At 52.7% G+C, this 19,503-nt stretch overlaps 1 gene segment (V, D, J or C); it reads left to right on the top strand.

Annotated features, from left to right (window-relative positions):
- The first annotated feature begins 3,168 nt into the window (after positions 1-3,168).
- Positions 3,169-18,666, top strand: LOC120380834. The segment is given in 9 exon segments: positions 3,169-3,199; positions 3,649-3,957; positions 5,423-5,749; positions 6,049-6,369; positions 7,541-7,855; positions 8,947-9,276; positions 9,775-10,107; positions 15,974-16,113; positions 18,559-18,666. Coding segments are annotated over 9 exon segments (2,115 nt in total).
- The last annotated feature ends 837 nt before the right edge of the window (positions 18,667-19,503 follow it).

Below are 19,503 nucleotides of genomic sequence, written 5' to 3'. Positions count from 1 at the left end.
CCCCCGCTCTGCTGATGCTCCTCACTCCTGACCCACAACCCCCTGCTACGCCAGGACTGGGCTCCCCCTACAGCTCCGCTCACTTAGAACCTGCAGCACCTGCCCCCCCTGCTCTGCCAGTGCCCCTCACTCCTGACCTGCAGCCCCTGCTCGCCCAGCCCTGGCCTCCTCCCAACCAGGGCAGGCTCCAGGCACCAGCCCAGCAAGCAAGTGCTTGCGGTGGCCAGCGGAGAGGGGCAGCACATCGAGCTCTTCGGCGGCAATTCGGCAGCGGGTCCCTCACTCCCTGTCGGAGGGAAGGACCTGCCGCCAAATTGACCCCCAAAGACTGAAGGGTGACTGCTTGGGGCGGCAAAATCCATGGAGCCGGCCCTGCTCCCAACTCTTACAGTGCCCCTCACTCCCAACCCGCAGCCCCTGCTATTCCAGCCCTGGCGTCCCCCTGCAGCTCTGCCAGTGCCCCTCACTCCTGACCCGCAGCCCCTGCTAGCCCAGCCCTGCCCCCACAGCCCTGTGGTGCCCCTCACTCCTGACCCGCAGCCCCTGCTAGCCCAGCCCTGCCCCCACAGCCCTGTGGTGCCCCTCACTCCCAACCCGCAGCCCCTGCTAGCCCAGCCCTGGGGTCCCCCACCCAGCTCTGCCAGTGCCCCTCACTCCCCACCTGCAGCCCCTGCTAGCCCAGCCCTGGGCTCACTCCCTACCAGGGGCGGCTCTAGCCATTTTGCCACCCCAAGCAAGGCGGCACGCCGTGGGGATGGGCGCTCTGCCGGTCGCCGGTGCCACGGCTCCGGTGGACCTCCCGCAGATGTGCCTGCGGACGGTGCACTGGTCCCGCGGCTCCGGCGAGCGGCACAGCGCCCTCCCATGGCATCCCGCCCCAAGCACACAGTGGGCGTGCTGTGGCCTGGAGACGCCCCTGCTCCCTACAGTTCTTTCAAAGCTGTTATCCCAGCTAATAGCTGGAGTGTGAGATAAGCAACTCTGTCCCCCCGTCTCTGCCTGTGGGGTGCACAGCCTGGCCTGTTACCCGTCCTGGCCTGGGCAGCATATCCAGCCTGTGCATGAGCTGCACCCTGCCCGGGTACTGGGTCCACACAGGGGGACGTACCCCACTGGCCTTCATGGGTCAGAACAGAGCACAACACTCCTGGCTCCCAGGCCCCCTGCTCTAACCTACTCCCCTTCCAGAGCCTCGGAAAGAACCCAGGAGTCCTGGCTCCCAGCCCCCCACTCTAACAGCTGGACCCCACTCCCCTTGCAGAGCTGGGGAGGGAACCCAGGCGTCTTGCTCCCCTCTCTAGCACACGCTTCACCCCATTTATCTCTGGTGGGGTTAAAACACCCTCTGCACCCCTGTGACAAGCCAATAGCAGCCACTTTCCTGGGATGGACTCACCAAATCCGCGGCCATGTTGGGTTGTGACCCGGCACTGGAGACCGGGGGCTTCTGTCCGGGAGTCCAGCTCTGCTCTGTGTCTGTGGCGGGGCTCTTCTGAGGTATCTTTGCCTGTCAGACATCCCCTCTCCTCCCCCACCCCTGATGGAAGTCAGGATAATTATAGATTGAGAACAATAGATGATGCCCTCTGGGGAGCTTTCACTGTTACAGCTGGTGGGAAGGTGTGAAAATTGGACAGGTGGGTAAGTGCAGGAGGCTAAAACTGGGGTGAAAAACAACTTCGCTGTGACTTTCATTTGCGTAAACTTCCCCTTTTCAGCCCATGTTGTTTGTTTGTTTGGTGGTTGGTTTTCCCCAGAGATTCGGTGACAAAGGCCACAGACCTCAGAGAAGATTGAGGCCTCCTGGGGCGTCTTTTTGAGAACCTGCCATGCAGGAAGGTGAAGAAGGAGACTTTACGGCTGTCCTGGAACTGGGGATAGAACCCAGGAGTCCTGACTCCCAGTCCCCCAGGGCTGCCCAGAGGGGGGGCAAGAGGGGCAATTTCGCCTTGGCCCCGGACCCTGTAGGGGCCCCCACGAGAGTTTTTGGGGCCCCTGGAGTGGGGTCCTTCTCTCACTCCGGGAACCCTGGAAAACTCTCGCGGGGCCCAGGCTCCCGGAGCTTCTTCCGCTCCTGGTCGTCGTCGGCAATTCGATGGTGGTGGGGGTTCCTTCCACCCCGGGACCTGCCGTCAAAGTGCCCCGAAGACCTGCAGCGGGAAGGTCCTTCCGGCACTTCGGTGGTGGGTCCTGGGGCGGTTCTTCAGTGACAATTCGGCGGTGGGGGATCCTTCCGCCCTGGGACCCGCCACCAAAAACTCCAGGCCCCCTGAATCCTCTGGGCGGCCCTGCAGGTCCCCCCGACTCTAATCTTGGAGATCCCTGTTCACTACCACAGCTGGGGACAGATCCTAGGGGGTGATGTTTCAGCCCCATCTGCACTAACCTTGTAAAGACCAGAGAGAGAACCCAGGAGTCCTGACTCCCACCCACCCAGGATGGAGAGATTGATAGTGGGCGTCTATGGGGAGGGATAGATGTCCTGTACATAGTTGCACACAAGTATCATGTCTCCCTTCTAGCATCTTTTCTTTCTTTTAACATCTCCTGGCAGTTTGTTGTTGCTATACAAAGGGTCTCTTCTTGTCGTTGTTCCTGTGAAGGTGGTGAGAAGTAGCTGGGTGGTTCCTCGCACTGTGACTGGTGGTGGAATGTCCACTGCAATTTGACCTGTTTAGAACTGATCGATTGGTGGAGTTTCAGGGCACAGGAAGGGATCACTGTGATTGGCATGTCCCCCGGTGATTCCTGGTCCAAGCCCCCACCTTCCGGTCAAGCAGAGCAGTTAGAAAGAGAGGCCAAAGCTGGCTTTAAAGACTGAGTCATGGAGAGTTCACCACAGTCCTTAAATCAGGACTGCAACCCCCAAAGTATTGTAAAGTTGTGAAATTTCCCCTGGATCTGTCAGTGTCCCGGAGGGGCAAATTGAAGAGCCCAGAGGCCGAGGTGTATGGTTTGAAAGCTCTGTTTGCACAGAAGGGCAGGGACCGGAGGAGAAAGGGCGCGTGTTGGGTTATCTCATCCATGCATGAGTCATGGAGGGCTCTTCCCTAGCTTTAACAAATGGTCTTCTGATCAAACAGAGGAAGGGACTCACGGAACTGGCTTCAACTCCTGGATCTCCCACAGACTCCCTCTGTCACCTTGGGGAAGCCACATCATCGCTCCATGCCTCAGTTTCCCCATCTGTTCAATGAGGGTAATGATGCTCACTTCACACTGGAGAGCTGAGATGGGCTGGACTCAGGTTGTGAGGAGCTTGGAGCATATTTGTGTCTTGTAAAGGACCAGAGTCTCCTCTCAGCATCACTCACACAAAACCAGAGCTATTCCACCGGAGCTGCTCCAGGTTTACACTGGAACGGCCGAGACCAAAATCCCATTTCTCGTGTTTTTCGCACATCGCTAGGACACCACTGCACAATGGGAAGTTAAAGGCAGAGAGAAGGTCTGTGACAGGCCCGAGGTCCCACAGCAGCTGGGAACAGAACCTGAGTCCTGACTCCTTTTCCATTGAATTGAGCACTGGGCCATGCAGCCATTGGGCCATAGAAGGAGGTGGATAGATGGATGGTGGTTGATCAGTGACGTGGTTTTCAGATTTCCCCCATTTTGATGGTTTCTCTTATACTCTTTTTATTTTTCCAGCAAAATCCTCACCCCCCTCCGTCTTCCCCCTGGTTCCCTGCTGCCCCAAGCCTGGCAATGCTCCCCCGGACACAAGCTTGGCCTGCCTTGTAACTGGCTATTTCCCAGCACCAGTGGACATCAAGTGGAATTCAGGCAAAGTGACCCAGGGGGTCACAACTTTCCCAGAGGTGCAGATGAGCGACGGGCTCCTCACCCAGAGCAGCCTCCTGATGAACCCTGCCAGGTCCCGGCAGGGCGACACCTACCACTGCGATGTGACACATCAAGGGACACCACAGACCCCGTTGAAGAAGTTCCCTCAGGAGTGTAAGACACGCGGCAGGGGAGGGCGGGACACCCAGGCTGAGCTTTTCAAAGCGCCTAGAGGGTCTGGGAGCCAGTGAATCTTTATCCACATCCCGTAGGTGCCTTTGGAAAAACCTCCCCCTGAAAGTCTGGGGAAAGTTGGGCCCAGTGTTGAAACACACTGAGCCCTGGTGCTTTGTCACTGCAGATCTCCTGCCCCCAGCGCCCCCTCCATGGACCCCTGAACGAGGGAAACCTTAGGCTGAAAGGCGCCCTGGGCAGAGACCTACATTCCACTAAGGGGGGGATTTTTTCAGCCCTGCCTAAAGGATTTAGGCACCCAGTTCCCATGGGAACTTGGCATGCAAATCCCTTAGGCACCTTGGGAAATCTTAGACCGTCAGCCGGGCTGAAATGGCACCTAAGCCTCATGCTGGCCCCTCTGTACAGGGGAAATCTTTGGCTCACGGCCTTTCACCCTCCCCCTCCCCCAAACCCACCCATCCGCCTCCCACTGGGGAGGTAGAACAAAGCCCATTCGCCGCGTCAGTCCAAAGCCTCAAAGCAAAACCAGTGCAAGTCAGAGCCCAGGGTCCCGGCCACCAGGGCCCCCCAGCGTTCAGCCGGCTGCATGGGGAGCACCCCCCTTTTCCACTAGGTCACCTTTCCTGCATGTTTCCTAGGCCCCCTGCCTGTCCACATCTAGAGATTCCCCCTCAGGTGCTTTCCTCAGCACTGAGCCGGAAGCTTTCCCTGCTATAGCCAGCAGCAAGCAGCCCCATGGGACTACAATTCCCAGCAAGCACTGGCCTTAAAGGGGAGAGACCCCCTTAGGAGCTAGCACTGGTTCCACCTTTGTCATGGAGCTGGGAGTGTTCCTTGCACTTCCGCTGTTCTGGGGCATCTTTTGAAATGGACACAAGCCCAGAGCCACAAACCTAGGCATTCTGGGGTCAGAACTTCAACGGGTGTAAATCGACTGATCTCCGCTGAAGTCAGTGGCACTGAGCCGACTTACATCAGCTGAGGATTTGACCCTTTATCCGTAGTCAGACACAGTCAGTCCTCTCCCAGGTTTTCTTCTGATGCCATGTCAGGCTGTGCAGCGCCACGGTGCCCCTTAAATAGGGGACATTAATTGAGGGAAACTAGTTCAAATAAACAAACACAGCTCAGGTTCCAGCTTTGTCCCTGCTGTTTACCAGGGAGAACACACTCCACGCAGCACGTGCAGGAAGAAGCCTGAAGGCTTTTAATATTTGCCTAGATGATTTAAGGGCCCTGTTCCCATTTGTTTTAATCCCTTACATGGCTGTGAAGAATCTCAGCCCTGGAGGCTGATTAAAATACTCAGTGTAAACGTACCACAACAAGGTGGGGGTTGCTGGTGCTGGGAGGACTGTAGCATTAGCCCTCTCTCTGGAAGGGGACTGGGGATCTACAGAGAGTGACACTGGACTGTGTTGTCCCCTCTCTCTGCTCTCAGGGTGTGATTTGACAACGCCACCCCAGGTTCACCTCCTGGTCCCCACCTGCGAGGAGAGCTCCACAGAGAGCCAGCTGGAGCTGGTTTGCCTCCTCCTGAGCTTCAAACCCGGCAACGCCGACGTGAAATGGCTGGTGAATGGAAAGGAGAGCAGCTCCCCCACCCCGGCCTTTTCCTCTGCCATGGGCACAGACGGCTTCTACATGGGGCAGAGCCGCATGAACATCACCAAGCAGAGCTGGGAGCAGGGGGATGTCTACACCTGTCAAGTGACCCACCCAGCAGTGGGAGCAGAGCTCTCCATGCACAACACCAGCAAGTGCTTGGGTGAGGGGCTGGGCCCGTGCATGGCGGGGAGGTGGGGTGGAGAGTTACTGAGAAACCAGCCCTGCCGAAGGGTAGGTGGGACTGCACCTAGACACCAGTGTGACGGGAGACACAGGAGTGCCATAGAGAAACTGGTACTGCAGGTGGATGGGAAGAGAAAGAGATACCATGGCTGGCTGGATGGGAGGGACACTTGGAGTGTTCTGATGGAGGTGGAGGGATAGATTAGATTTCAATCGTCCTTTTCTGCCTTTCCACATTATTTGAACTGGTCAATGACGTCTCTTTGCATTTCTCAGCCTGCCTCAGAAGCTCACTTGACCCAACCATCTACTTAACCAAACCCTCCTATGAAGACGTCATCAAAAATTCTGGTCATGTTACCTGTCTTGTTCTGGGCTATGACTTAGCAGCCAGCAGAATGGCATGGAAAGTGGATGGGCAGGTCAGCTCTGCGGCGAAGACAGAACCCCCCAAGAAGAACAGCAACGGGACCACCAGCCTGGTCAGTTCTCACCCTGTGTCGCTGGCACAATGGGGACAAGGCACCAAATTTACCTGCAAAGTGACCACACCCTGTTCTGGAGAACTAACCCAGGACATAACCATGAGCAATACAGGTGAGGAACCCTGGCATCTCCAAGGGAAAGGCAACCGCCAGTCACTGTGAATTGGGATTAGAGGGTGAAACTCGCCCCGCACACGTCCTAGGCAGCCTTTATGTCCCAGTTAAGCCCTCAAGTAGGACTTTAGCGGCACCTAGGCCCTCAGCACAGGGGTGTGTTGCAGGTAGAACTAGTATTTCCCCTGTGAATCTCTCATTCTCAATCTCTCACTAATTTCCACTTGCACAGTTTTTCCAGGATTCCCTTCCTGATTATTAAATTCCAGCTCCTCCAAGAATTTCTTTCCCTCGGCTCCCTGGGAAACAGGGATGTGGCCTGTCAGGGACTCTGATCTGACGTGCGTCTGTACTTTTTACCTCTGGAAATCCGGCTGGTGCATGTCACCTGCCATCTGGCCTTTCAGGGCTATTTCCGGTGAGACTCTCCCAGAGTGTCCAGTGGAGTAAGATGCCCAAATCCCATTGAAATACCCAAGGTGTCCAAGTCCTTAAGGCAGCCTTTGAAAATTTCAATTGTGTTGAATTTTGGTGGGAGCGTTTGAAGGAGGGAAGAGGCTCCATCGGAGTGAGAAATGAGTTGGTGACCCAATGTCATGATGATGCATGATGGAGATTTGCGTGAAGAGGAGATTCAAGGTTTGGGGTGAGAGTTCAGGTTTGAGATGCAGGACGAGCTCAAAGCCCCCTGCCCCTCTGCGTTACTGTAAAGCCAAGCTGAGTATAATGATCCTGATGATGATCTTGAAGGGGATGAAGATGACGTCGATGACAGTGAAGAGGGAAATGAAGATGCTGGAGGAGAAAAAATGTTAGAATGCTGGAGAAGATGTAGATAAAGAGGAAGAAAGTGATTATGAAGACAAGGGAGGTGAAGAAGATGAATATGATGATGGTGATGAAGACGAAGATGATGATGTTAAGGTCTTGCCATTTAAGGTTGAGGATCTGGGAGGTCACTGTGCATACTGTGGGGAAGGCTCTTTGAGTTTCAAGGGAGATGATGCTCAGTGGTTGGGTTTTTGTTTTGCCTTGTCTAGCTTCACACATACCCTGAACAACTGCCCTCCCTGTGCGCTTCACACAGTGATAGCTGCTGGAGCTAAGTCCTTAACTTAGACATGCAAACAAGTCTTATTCTTCTCTTGCCCCTCTTCTTTTTCATTTAGGCATCAGGAAGAAGGAGCCCTCAGTCACCGTCTCCCGAGCCTACCACGAAGACATCTCTGGGAATAGAGTCTCCTTGACTCTCATCTGCGAAGCTAGAGGCTTTTACCCAGAAGAGATCAGCATCTCATGGTTGAAGAATAACTCCCCGGAACTCAAGTCAAGTTACAACAATGGGCCTGTGTTAGGAAGTGGCACTTTCTTTGCCTACAGCATCCTGAAGGTTGAGCAAAGTCAAGGAGAAGGAAATTACACCTGCGTGGTGCATCACCCGGCCATGGAAGAGCCCAAGAGTGTTGTGGAAAAGGTGTCCCTTGGTAAGTGGATTCTCAGAGGCACGTATTAATTTGGGGATGTCCACACTCTTTCTTATCCCATCCAGCCAATGGCATGAACAAGTGCATGACTCCATGTGAGTCCTGGTGGGAGGAGTGGCAATGAAGGATTTCTATCTCCATTACAATGCCGTATCAGATTGAGAAGCTGATGAATTCATGCAAATAAAGGAGAGAAACCCCTGAGTTCTATTGTCCCACATTGGGGCTTGGGCATCCATGTGAATCTGGACTCCCAGCTCCAGCAGGATCCACTTTAGAAACTTATTTCATGAGCCAGACCATGCATATCCTTCAGAGAACATTCAGTAGAGGCCGTTGTGCCTGGGTGCCAGGGCTCCAATGAGTCTGGGTTTCCCTGCTGAGATTTCTAAAGGGATTCAAGCTCTCCCCTCCCCCATCGGTTTGTAGTGGGAGTTGGGGGACTCAGGCCCTGAGGGACTTTGGCAGATCATGGTTCTGAAACGTAAATGGCCCCTTTGCCTGTGCAGGGGGTAGGGGTTTAGGGAACACAAGTTCCGTCCTGAGCCCTGGGTGTGGTGAGGTGTTTAGTGGTTAGATCGGGGGGTGTGGGTGCCAGGCATGGCCATGTTCAGGTCATTTGTGCTCTGTGTCCCAGCTGCCATCTCTGGGAAATGGGGATAACCACGCTGAGCTCAGAAGCGCCATTAAGCTCATGAATTTCAGGCCAGAAGTACCCTGAGTTTAGCAACCACGGCAGGTCTGTCCCTGGCCATGTTTTCTGCAATGGGGCTTTCTCCCAACAAAATTGGAGACCTTCAGATTTGCTCCTGGCTCCCAGATACCGTAATAACCATAATGGGACCCAGGAATCCCAATCCCTCGGTTGGTTGGAAAATCTCAGCCATTGTTCCTGCTGCTCCATAAAATGAGAGTCCCGCCCTTCCACCAGGGAACCCAGTGCCCTATTTACAAGTCCAATGATGCTCAGCCCCTTTCCCAAACAGCCCCTGGGCTTTGCACCCCTGAGAGAGGAGCACTCAGTTACCACCTGGTGCCTGTTGACATATTTTCTCAGCCCAGCCCTCAACACCTCCTCCTGCCCCCACCAGGTGTCAGCAATTGTAATCGACACCCTCTGGAGGTGTCTCTCCTTCCCCCTTCCCTGGAGGACCTCTACATAGCGCAGAACGCCACCATCAGTTGTTTGGTGAGCGGCATGGAGACCCCTGGCAGCCTGGAGGTCTCCTGGAACCGGGGTAGCGGGGGCCCCTTGGTTGTGGTCTCCAGGGATCCGGTGCTGCAGGAAGATGGCACCTACAGTGCAACCAGCATCCTGCGGGTGTGCGTGGAGGAGTGGCAGGCAGGGGAGGAGTTCACCTGCACCGTGAAGCACCAAGACATCCCGTCGGCCATTGTCAAGACCATCCACAAGAGTCACAGTAAGAACTCAGACTTTCCCCTGTAGGGGGTGCCAGATCCAATCGGGCCGCAGGCTTGGGGGAATGGCTGGCACAGGGTGTGGGGAATGGGACGCGGGACCTTCTGTCTCTAGGGGGCGCCAGCTCTGATCCAGTTTCAGGTTTTGGTACTGGGAGTTACAAATTTGTGGGTGGATCGAAATGTGCAAATTGATGAGAAGGAAGGAGACGGAGAGTCAGGACTCCTGGGTTCTTTTTCTGTCTCTGGGAGGGGAGTGGAATGTAGTGGGTTAGAACAGGGAGACTGGAGGCTGGGACTTCTGGGTTCTAGCCCCTTTTCATGGAAGTAATTTGGATTTAGTGGGTTAGTGTGGCCCGAACTCCTTGATTCTGTCTCTGGGTCTGGGAGAGGCGTGGGGGGTCTAGTGGGATATTGCAGGGTGATGAGGGTGGGGGATGGTAGCCAGGACTCCTGGGTCCCAATCCTTAGCATTAACCCTTTGCTGTTTATAATGGCAGTGGTCTCCCTCCGTGCCCCTTCTGTCTACATTTCCCCTCCTTATGCTGAGGAACTGGCTCTCCGGGAATCAGCCACCATCACCTGCCTGGCCTCCGGCTTCCGGCCCAGAGACATCTTGGTGACATGGACCCAGCAGGACCGGCCCGTGCTCCAGGAAGCCTACACCAACATCAGCCCCGTGCGGGAGGCTGGGAAGGAGGAGCGCTACTTCATCTACAGCAAGCTCAATGTCCTGGCGTCCGAATGGGAGCGCGGGGACACCTACGCCTGTGTGGTGGGGCACGAGGGTCTGCCCATGACTTTCATCCACCGGAGCGTGGACAAAGCTTCTGGTAAACCCACCGCCGTCAATGTCTCTGTGATCTTGTCCGACACCGATGTCACTTGCTACTGAGGGGCTCTTCACGGCGTATCTGAGATGGCCACAGAACCTCGTGGGGTCTGGGATTCCTCTGAGCCTGTGTGTAAAGCTGTGGTAGCTCTGGTGTGCGGAGCGTGGCTGTGTGTGGAATATGCCCAAATAAAATGCACCATGCTGGAGCTTGGGATGAAGGGTGTGTCTTCTGTCTGAGACTGTCTGTGTGTCTTATCTACCCACCCACGCTTCCTCCCACAATATCTAGATGTATCCATCCACCCTTCTTTCTTTTGCTCTAGCCATCCTCCTTTCCTTATGTATCGTGTACATCAAGTCATCCTTCCACAGGATCCATCCATCCATCCTACCCTCTGCAGTACCTGTCTCTTTGATTCTACCATATCCATCCATTCATGCATGGAAAATCAGGCAATGTCCTCTCTGCATCCATCCATCCTCATGCAGTGCATGTTTCTACCTGCCCATCCCTCTGCAGTGAGTTGCTCTCCATCCATTGTTATTGATGATATTGCAGCTCCTAGATGTCCTGACTGAGGTTAGGGCCCCATTGGATGGGCACTACATGAACACACGTAGAGCAAACGTCCTGGAACCTAGGAGCTGATAGTCTAAGCAGAGAGAGGCTGGGAGGGGATATTTTGGCACAAAGGGATTAAAATTGGGACACTAAAAAGGAGTGAGACACCCAACTCCCACTGCAATTGTGAATTTATTTCACTGGCACCTCATTTCCTCAGAGTCCTTTAAACTCCCCAGCCTAAGTGGCTTGTCTCTGGTCACACTGCAGGTCAGTGGGAGAGGTGGAAATAGAGTCCTGATTTCCCATCTCCAAGACTTGTTTCTTAACCATTGCACCTGGCTAGCAATGTAGGCCTGGCTGCTATGGCATCAGAACTCCTTGGACATCCGTCCTCACCGGACCACATTAGGTGAGAGTCAGAGCCCCCAGGAATCTGGTGTCATGTCTGCCGGGAGCTAGGCGGCGGGTGAGACTGAGTTAGGAGCCTCCATTCCCACCAGCTCTATCCCTGGATGTATGAACACGGGGTGGGGTGCAGGGGAAGTGATTTCACCTCTGTGTTCGGGGTTAGGGAGACCGATAATGGAGCAGCATTAAGTTCTGGAGGCAACATGCAGTGACAGTGAGAAAAGGTAACAATGGTAGGAATCATTAGGAAAGGGAGAGACAATAAAATAGTAAATCTCATAATGCCACCATATAAATCCATGGTATGTCAATAGCTTGAATACCACATGCAGTTCTGATCGCCCCATCTCAAGAAAGGTGTATTAGAAATGGAGAAGGTACAGAGAGGGGATAAAATTGATCATGGGGATGGAACAGCTTCCGTATGAGGAGAGATTAGAAAGGCTGGGACTTTCCATCTTAGAAAAGAAATGACTAAGGGGAAATATGATCGAGGTCTATAAAATCGTGACTCGTGTGGAGAAAGTAAATAAGGAAGTGTTATTTCCCCCTTCACATAACACAAGAACCAGGGGTCACACACTGAGATTAAATGGCAGCTTGTTTAAAACAAACACAAGGAAGTATTTCTTCCCACAACAGAGTCAACCCGTGGAACTAGTGGTCAGGGGATGTTGTGAAGGCCAGAAATGTAGTTGGGTTCAAAGAAGAATTAGACAAGTTCATGGAGGATAAGTCTATGAAAGGTTATTAGCCAAGATGGTCATGGATGCAGCCCTAAGCTCTTGTTGTCCCTAAGGCTCTGCCTGTCATATGCTGGTTCTGTACGACAGCAGATGGATGACTCAATAATTGCCCTGATCTGGTTATTCCCTCTGATACCTCTGACATCAGCCACTGTTGGAAGACAGGATACTGGGGTAGATGGACCATTGGTCCCATGCACTGTGGCTGTTCTCTTGTCTAATATTCAAAAGAAGGTTGAAAAATTGGAGAAGTTGCAAAAGCGAGCTAGAAAAATGATTAGAGGGCTGGAGAAAATGGCTTCCAGTGAGAGATAGGAGGAGACGAATTGGCTGAAAGAGACATTCAGGAGATGGCTTCATGGATATGTATAAGTACCTCCATGGGGAGAAAGTACTGGGCAGTAAAGGTCTGTAACTTAGTATAGAGAGACTTGAGAGGAGCCCATGGCTGGGCAGATACAAATGTAGAATAAAGCACTGCGGGGTGGGTCAGGGTTGTGCTGACACTGCAGATTCAGTCTGCCGGACTCTCCTGGGCCTCACCACAATGCGGCCCAATTGCCAGAGTCTAAGTGGCAGCCCTTGGATTCTGGGCTGTGTGGCCTAATGGGCCGAGACAATATGGCCACCCATGAGCACAGAGCGGTGTGGCCTAGTGCCCAGGGTCGATATATCAGCCCTCAAGTGCAGGATTTTGTTTCCTAGGGGTTAGAATGAATATAGCGGCCCTTGAGTGCTGGGTAGCGTGGCCTAGCAGCCAGGGTGAATAGAGAGGCCCTCAAATGCAGGGAAGTGTAGTGTAATGGCCAAACCCAGGGGCCATCACCAGAGGGGGTGATGGTCAGGGTAGGGGGACACAGGCCCACCCGACTCCACCGGGTCCTGACCCAGGGCCCTAGCAGTGGTGGAGTGGTCCACCCCTGGGTCAGTGGGGAGTCATAGAATCATAGACTCAAAGGTCTGGAAGGGACCTCGAGAGCTCATCTAGTCCAGTCCCCACACTCGTGGCAGGACTAAATATTATCTAGATCATTTCTGACAGGTGTATGTCTGATCTGCTCTTAAAAACCTCCAATGATAGTTATTCCACAACCTCCCGAGGCAATTTATTCCAGTGTTTAACCAGCCTGACAGGAAGCTTTTTCTAATGTCCAGCCTACACCTCCCTTTCTGCAATTGAAGCCCATTGCTTCTTGTCCTATCCTCAGAGGTTAAGGAGAACAATTTTTCTCCCTCCTCCTTGTAACAGCCTTTAATGTTATTGAAAATGGTTCTCATGTCCCCTCTCAGCCTCCTCTTCTCCAGACTAAACAAACCCAGTTTTCAATCTTCCCTCACAGCTCATGTTTTCTAGACCTTTCATCATTTTTGTTGCTTTTCTCTGACTTTCTCCAATTTGTCCACATCTTTCCTGAAATGTGGTGCCCAGAACTGGACACAAGACTCCAGTTGAGGCCTAATCAGTGCGGAGTAGATCGGAAGAATGACTCCTCGTGTCTTGTTTACAACAGTCCTGATAATATATATCCCAGAATGATGTTCACTTTTTTTGCAACAGTGTTACACTGCTGACTCATGATTAACTTGTGATCCACTATGACCCCCAGATCCCTTTCTGCAGTACGCCTTTCTAGACAGTCATTGCCCATTTTGTATGTGTGCAACTGATTGTTCCTTCCTAAATGGAGTATTTAGCATTTTTCCTTATTGAATTTCATCCTATTTACTTCAGACCATTTCTCCAGTTTGTCCAGATCACTTTGAATTTTAATCCTGTCCCCCAAAGCACTTGCAACCCCTCGAAGCTTGGTATCATCTGTAAACTTTATAAAAGTGTACTCTGTATGCTATTATCTAAATCATTGATGAAGATATTGAACAGAACCAGACCCAGAACTGATCCCTGTGGGACTCCACTCGTTATGCCCTTCCAGCATGACTGTGAACCACTGATAACTACTCTCTGGGAATGGTTTTCCAACCAGTTATGCACCCACCTTATAGTAGCTCTATCTAGGTTGCATTTCTCTAGTTTGTTTATGAGAAGGTCATGAGAGACAGTATCAAAAGCTTTACTAAAGTCAAGATATACCACGTCTACCACTTCCTCCCTATCCACAAGGCTTGTTACCCTGTTAAAGAAAGCGAGCAGGTTGGTTTGACATGATTTGTTTTTCATAAATCCATGCTGTTACTTATCATCTTATTTTCTTCTACATGTTTGAAATTGATTGCTTAATTATTTGCTCCATTATCTTTTCGGGTACAGAAGTTAAGCTGATTGGTCTGTAATTTCCTGGGTTGTCCTTATTTTCATTTTTATAGATGGGCACTATATTTGCCCTTTTCCGGTCTTCTGAAATCTCTCCCATCGTCCAGGACTTTTCAAAGATAATTGCTAATGGCTCAGATATCTCCTCAATGAGCTCCTTGAGTATTCTAGGATGCATTTCATCAGGCCCTGATGACTTGAAGCCAACTAACATCTAAATCATTTAAAACTTGTTCTTTCCCTATTTTAGCCTCTGATCCTATGTCATTTTCACTGGCATTCACTATGTTAGACGTCCAATCACCACCCACCTTGTTGGTGAAAAGCGAATCACAGACGTCATTAAGCACCTCTGCCATTTCCGCATATTCTGTTACTGTTTTCCTCCCCTCATTGCAACACTGCAACATGCTGACCTTACACGGGTGGGAGATACCACTCCCTCCCCCTCCCTGGGACACTTCCGACCGGGCTTCCTGAAGCTGCAGTCCATGTCACGTTGGGGTCTCCGGGCTCCTCGGCGCTGGTAATTCCCTGGGACTCCAACTCCAGCTGGTCAACTGTAGGCAACGGGTCTCTGGTCTGTGTCTCGAGATCTCTGCCTTCCGCAGGCAAGGGCTGTAATGGCTCCGGGGCTGGAGCCTCGACCAAGCGTCCTTCCTCCTTGGCAGTCAGTGTGGAGTGAGCTGGGCTCCTCTTCTTTATATCAGCACAGCATTTGGAGCCTGCTTAGCATGGTCTGAGGGGCAGGACTTCCTCCACCCCTAGGGGGATTAACCCTTTCCTGGCTAGTGCGGGTATGCGCACCCCGTCACAGGCACGGAATCTGGAAGGGAACCACTGGAACTAACTTCCAGTGGAAGTGGTGGAGTCTCCGTCTTGAGATTTGTACATCCAGCCTGGGGTCTATTCTGGAAGATATGCCCCCAACAAAGACAAGTCATTGGGCTCCATAGAGGGGTAGCTGGGTGAGAGTCTCTGGCCTGTGATATACAGGAGGTCGGGCTCGTTGCTGTCATGGTCCCTTCTTGCCTTAAGATCTACAAAAGCACCAGTCAAGGTTTCAGAGCCAGGAAGGTCACATCAATTATCCACCACCAAACTCTATGGCTCAGGCCTTACAGCGCACTGGTAGGTGAATTAAGATTTCAGCTGGTACCTCGGTGCCAGCCCTTTGATTGCCCAGGTGTGTACTAAGTTGAGGAGGCTCCAGGCCATTTCCCAGTTGACATTTGTGCCATTGACAAGACACATGGATGGGCTCAGGGAATGCTGGGCTGTGAGTCCTTCCAACTCTTGGGAAGAGGTCCCCAATGGAGCCCAGGCTGGTGGTGAGTGACAGAGGCTCCTACTGAGTGGTGTCCCATGTGGAATGAGTTGGGAGAGCTCTTTACTCAGTCTCCATGAGGTGCCTTCATTTCCCATGGTGCTGCTACTGCCCAGGAACTGGTCCCAGCATGGCTCAAGCTGGCATTGACTGGGAAGGTGTTGATGTCTGATGGGTGTGCCTGGCCCCACTGAGTTCTGCACTGGCAGGTCTCAGCCCAGTTCCCTGGCTGGCCAAGGGAGGGGGAGGGCATGCTCGGGGAGGGGCGTGTAGTGCCGCTGGCTGGGGTTTGCAAAGAAGCTAAAGGGCGTGAAATTTAATGGAAGTTGGGGGCTGAAATCCCCGAGGCTGCTCTGAGAATTGCAGCCTGTGACAGGGAGTCTCCACCTGCAGCCTGCCCGGTCTCCCCTGGCAGAGAACCCTATGTCTCTGGCCCTAGACAGGAGCTCCTGCCAAGAGCACAGACCGGAGCTGCCTGCTGTGCCCACTCAACTCCTTGGCTTAATGAAGAGGCCTCTCTAACCGGCCCGTTTATCTCCTCCCCAGCTCCTCACTGCCCAGTGGAGGACCAAGGCATCGATGCTGAAGGAGGAGAGGAGGAATCTGACGGTCTCTGGACACCTGTTGCCTTCATTGCTCTCTTCCTGCTCAGCCTGTTGTACAGCGCCGGCGTCACGCTGCTTAAGGTAACAACAACTGCTACCTTCATGATCACGCGTCACTGCTTCTAGCAATAACCAGTGCTCAGTAATCTATCCCACCCCATCAGCATGCAGCCATCTGCCATCAGCCATCCTCGGGAACTACTCAGTCACCCACATTCAGTGATGAAATTCAGTGAGGACAAATGCAAGGTAACCACTTGGGAATGAACAACCAGTAGCCCACATGCAGAATGGGAACTGACTGCCTAGGAAGGAGCACTGCTGAAAGGGATCTGGGGGTCATAGTGCATCACAAGCTAAATATGAGTCAGTAATGTAACACTATCGGGGGAAAAACAAATTCTGGGATGTATTAGCAGGAGTGTTGAAAGCAAGACACAAGCAGTAATTCTTCTGCTCTGCTCCGCGCTGATACGGCTTCAGCTGGAGCCTTGTGTCCAGTTGTGGGCACCACATTTCAGGAAAGATGTGGAAAAGTTGGAGAAAGGCCATAGAAGAGCGACAAAAATCATTTAAGGGCTAGAAAACATGAGCTGTGAGGGAAGATTGAAAGAACTGGGTTGTTTAGTCTGGAATAGAGAAGACTGGGGTGGCCGGGGCGGGGGAATGACATGGTAACATTTTTGAAATACATAAAAGGTTGTTACAAAAAGGAGGGTGAAAAATTGTACTCGTTATCCTGTGAGGACAGGACAAGAAGCAATGGACTTAGATTGCAGCAAGGGCAGTTTAGTTTGGACATTGGAAAAAAACTTCCTAACTGTCAGGCTGGTTAAATACTGGAACAAATTGCCCAGGGAGGTTGTGGAGCCTCCATTATTGGAGGTTTTTAGGAACAGGTTAGAGAAATAACTGTCAGGGATGGACTAGTTATTACTTAGTCCTGCCCCCTGGCAGGAGACGGGACTAGGTGACCTCTCGAGGTCTCTCCCTGTCCTACATCTCTGTGATTTTATGGTTGTCAGAGGCTCAAACCAAAGTCAGGAATTAGAGCCCAGGTTTAGGACCAGGTTACCTGGAGAGAGGAAAGGCTGGGGCCAGGACAGGAGCCGGGCTGGAGCCAGACAGAAGCTGGGCTGGAGCCAGATGGGAACAAGGCAGGAGTAGGGCTGGAACAATCCACACAGCTGCTATCACCAGGGCTGCCCAGAGGTGGGGCAAGTGGGGCAGTTTGCCCTAGGCCCCCACGAGAGTTTTTCGGGGCTCCTGGAGCAGGGTCCTTCACTCACTCTGGGGGCCCTGGAAAACTCTCGTGGAGCCTGGGTCCCCTGAGCTTCTTCCGCTCCAGGTCTTCAGCGGCAATTCGGTGGTGGGGAGTCCTTCCGCCCTGGGACCCGCCACAGAAGTGCTGGGTCTTCGGCAGCAATTCGGCCACAATTTGGTGGCGGGGGACCCCAGGCCCCCTGAATCCTCTGGGTGGCCCTGGCTATCACAGCTCTGCGGAAATGCTTTGGGCAACTGCTTAACTTCTGCTGGGCTTACGAGCTGGTCACCCGACCAGCAGTCAGGGCGGAGCCGATGAGGCAGCTACAGGCCAGGTGTGTGTGTCAGGTTGCCTGGGATTGGTGCTGCTGCCAGCCAGATTCCTGACAGTGCCCAATGATCAATCCGAGGTAATCAGGAATGATTATTTATTAACAATCAACCACCCGTCATCACTGATTAACGAGTTCCTATCAAGGTTGATTCAGCCCTGATCAATAAATGAGAATCAAGAGTCTATTATCAATTCCAATAATTTATCACTGAGAAAATCAATAATCAGGGATTGGCTATTTCTGGTCAGTACCTAGTGATCTGTAATTAATGCTGAATAGCCATTAAACTGTAATTAATTATCAATAATCAACTCTCACGGATCAGTAATTAATGTTAATCAAGGATCAAGCATCAACCATCAATAAGCTGCTAGTAATTATCGACTGATAATAATCACTTATCAATAATAATCAATCAACGATCAATGACCAAAAAGGAATGATCACTAATTAAGAAGCCAGAACAAATGTTCAGGGACCAAGGAGCGTCAATCACTAACCACTCGGCCATGATCACTGAGGATCCGTAGCGGGGCCCAGATGCACCAAGGGCCATAGGAGCCTGTGAATCCGGTTCTGTGGCGGGGACCTGGTGCCGGGGCCTGGAACCAGAAGCAGGATCGGCTTAGACAGCCGGGGCTCCCCAGGAAGTTGGTGTGCAGCACCCGCTGGGCAGTGCCCGTTCCCTGAGGTGGTTTGACAAGGCTGGTGTCTCTGTCTGGAAGTTGAGCTGCAGCTCAACACAGAGATCCTGGCGGGACGCAGGCGTGGCTGGGCCAGGTCCATGGCCCCGGCTACACAGCAGGACAGGGTAGATGGTCACAATGGTCCCTTCTGGCCTTGCTCTCCCAGCGTAGGATGCTGCCCGTGATCCCAACGCCAGGTCCAATGGCACCAGCCGAACCCCTCTGCTCTCTGTGTCCCACAGGTGCGGTGAGTGCCCGGCTCCGGGCTCCTAGGAGGTGGACAGCACTGCTTCATCCTCTTCATTCCCTCCCTCCATCGTCAGCCCTCCCGGGCTCCTGCCCTCTCTCCGGGCACCTGGACGGACCATGTTCCACGGCAGCTCAGAGGGTGCGACAACGGCCGCTGAAGGGTCTGAGCTCTGCAGAGCCCAGAGCAGGGAGGGCAGAGTCCTTCCCCGGACATCCCCAGGGGGCAGCCCATGCTGCAGCTTTAACTCAGCCCTGTACCCCTCAATCCTCCACTCCCGTCCCATGGCAGGAACTGGATTTCCTTGTGTGTGTGTGTGTGTGTGTGCGCGCACGCGCGCACACGCATCTGTGTCCCAAGTTCTGGTCAACCTGGAATCTGTCAAAGGAGAAGAGTCTCATTAACTTTCTTTAACTTGCAACTTACACAGGAAGTTTGAGTTTGATCCAAAATAAAATGAGTTCAAAATTGGTAGCCGCATTTCAGGGTGGGTTCTGGGAGATTTAACCAAGGAGAATGCTAGTCACTGTATGTCTCAGTCCCCCGGTATTCATCTATGCATCTGTCTATCCTCATACATACACATCTTTCTTTCTTTCTTTCTTTCTTTCTTTCTTTCTTTCTTTCTTTCTTTCTCATGCATGCCTCCCTAACTGATCAGTGGCTTTCCCTGCCCCAGAGATCTACCCTTCCTGCCCCTCTGTACCAGCCTGTATAGGCTGGGGGACGAGGCCCCAGCTCTCTGGGTTTGTAGCTAAGCCCCCTAACTCCCAAAGGGGCCAGTTCAGCGGGCACCTGCCATTTCATTCTCCATGCCCGGAGGCGCCCCTACAGACACGACATGCCCCTCTGGAGGGCGTCAGGGGTCCCTGAAAGTCCGGGATGGAGGTTATGAATGAGATGGAGCCTGATTTGTATATTTATTTATTTATTTATTTAT

Source organism: Mauremys reevesii, linkage group 13, assembly GCF_016161935.1.
Source record: "Mauremys reevesii isolate NIE-2019 linkage group 13, ASM1616193v1, whole genome shotgun sequence".
Taxonomy (NCBI): domain Eukaryota; kingdom Metazoa; phylum Chordata; order Testudines; family Geoemydidae; genus Mauremys; species Mauremys reevesii.
The sequence above is the reverse complement of the archived record's forward strand: the minus strand, read 5'-3'. Positions and strand labels throughout refer to the sequence as shown.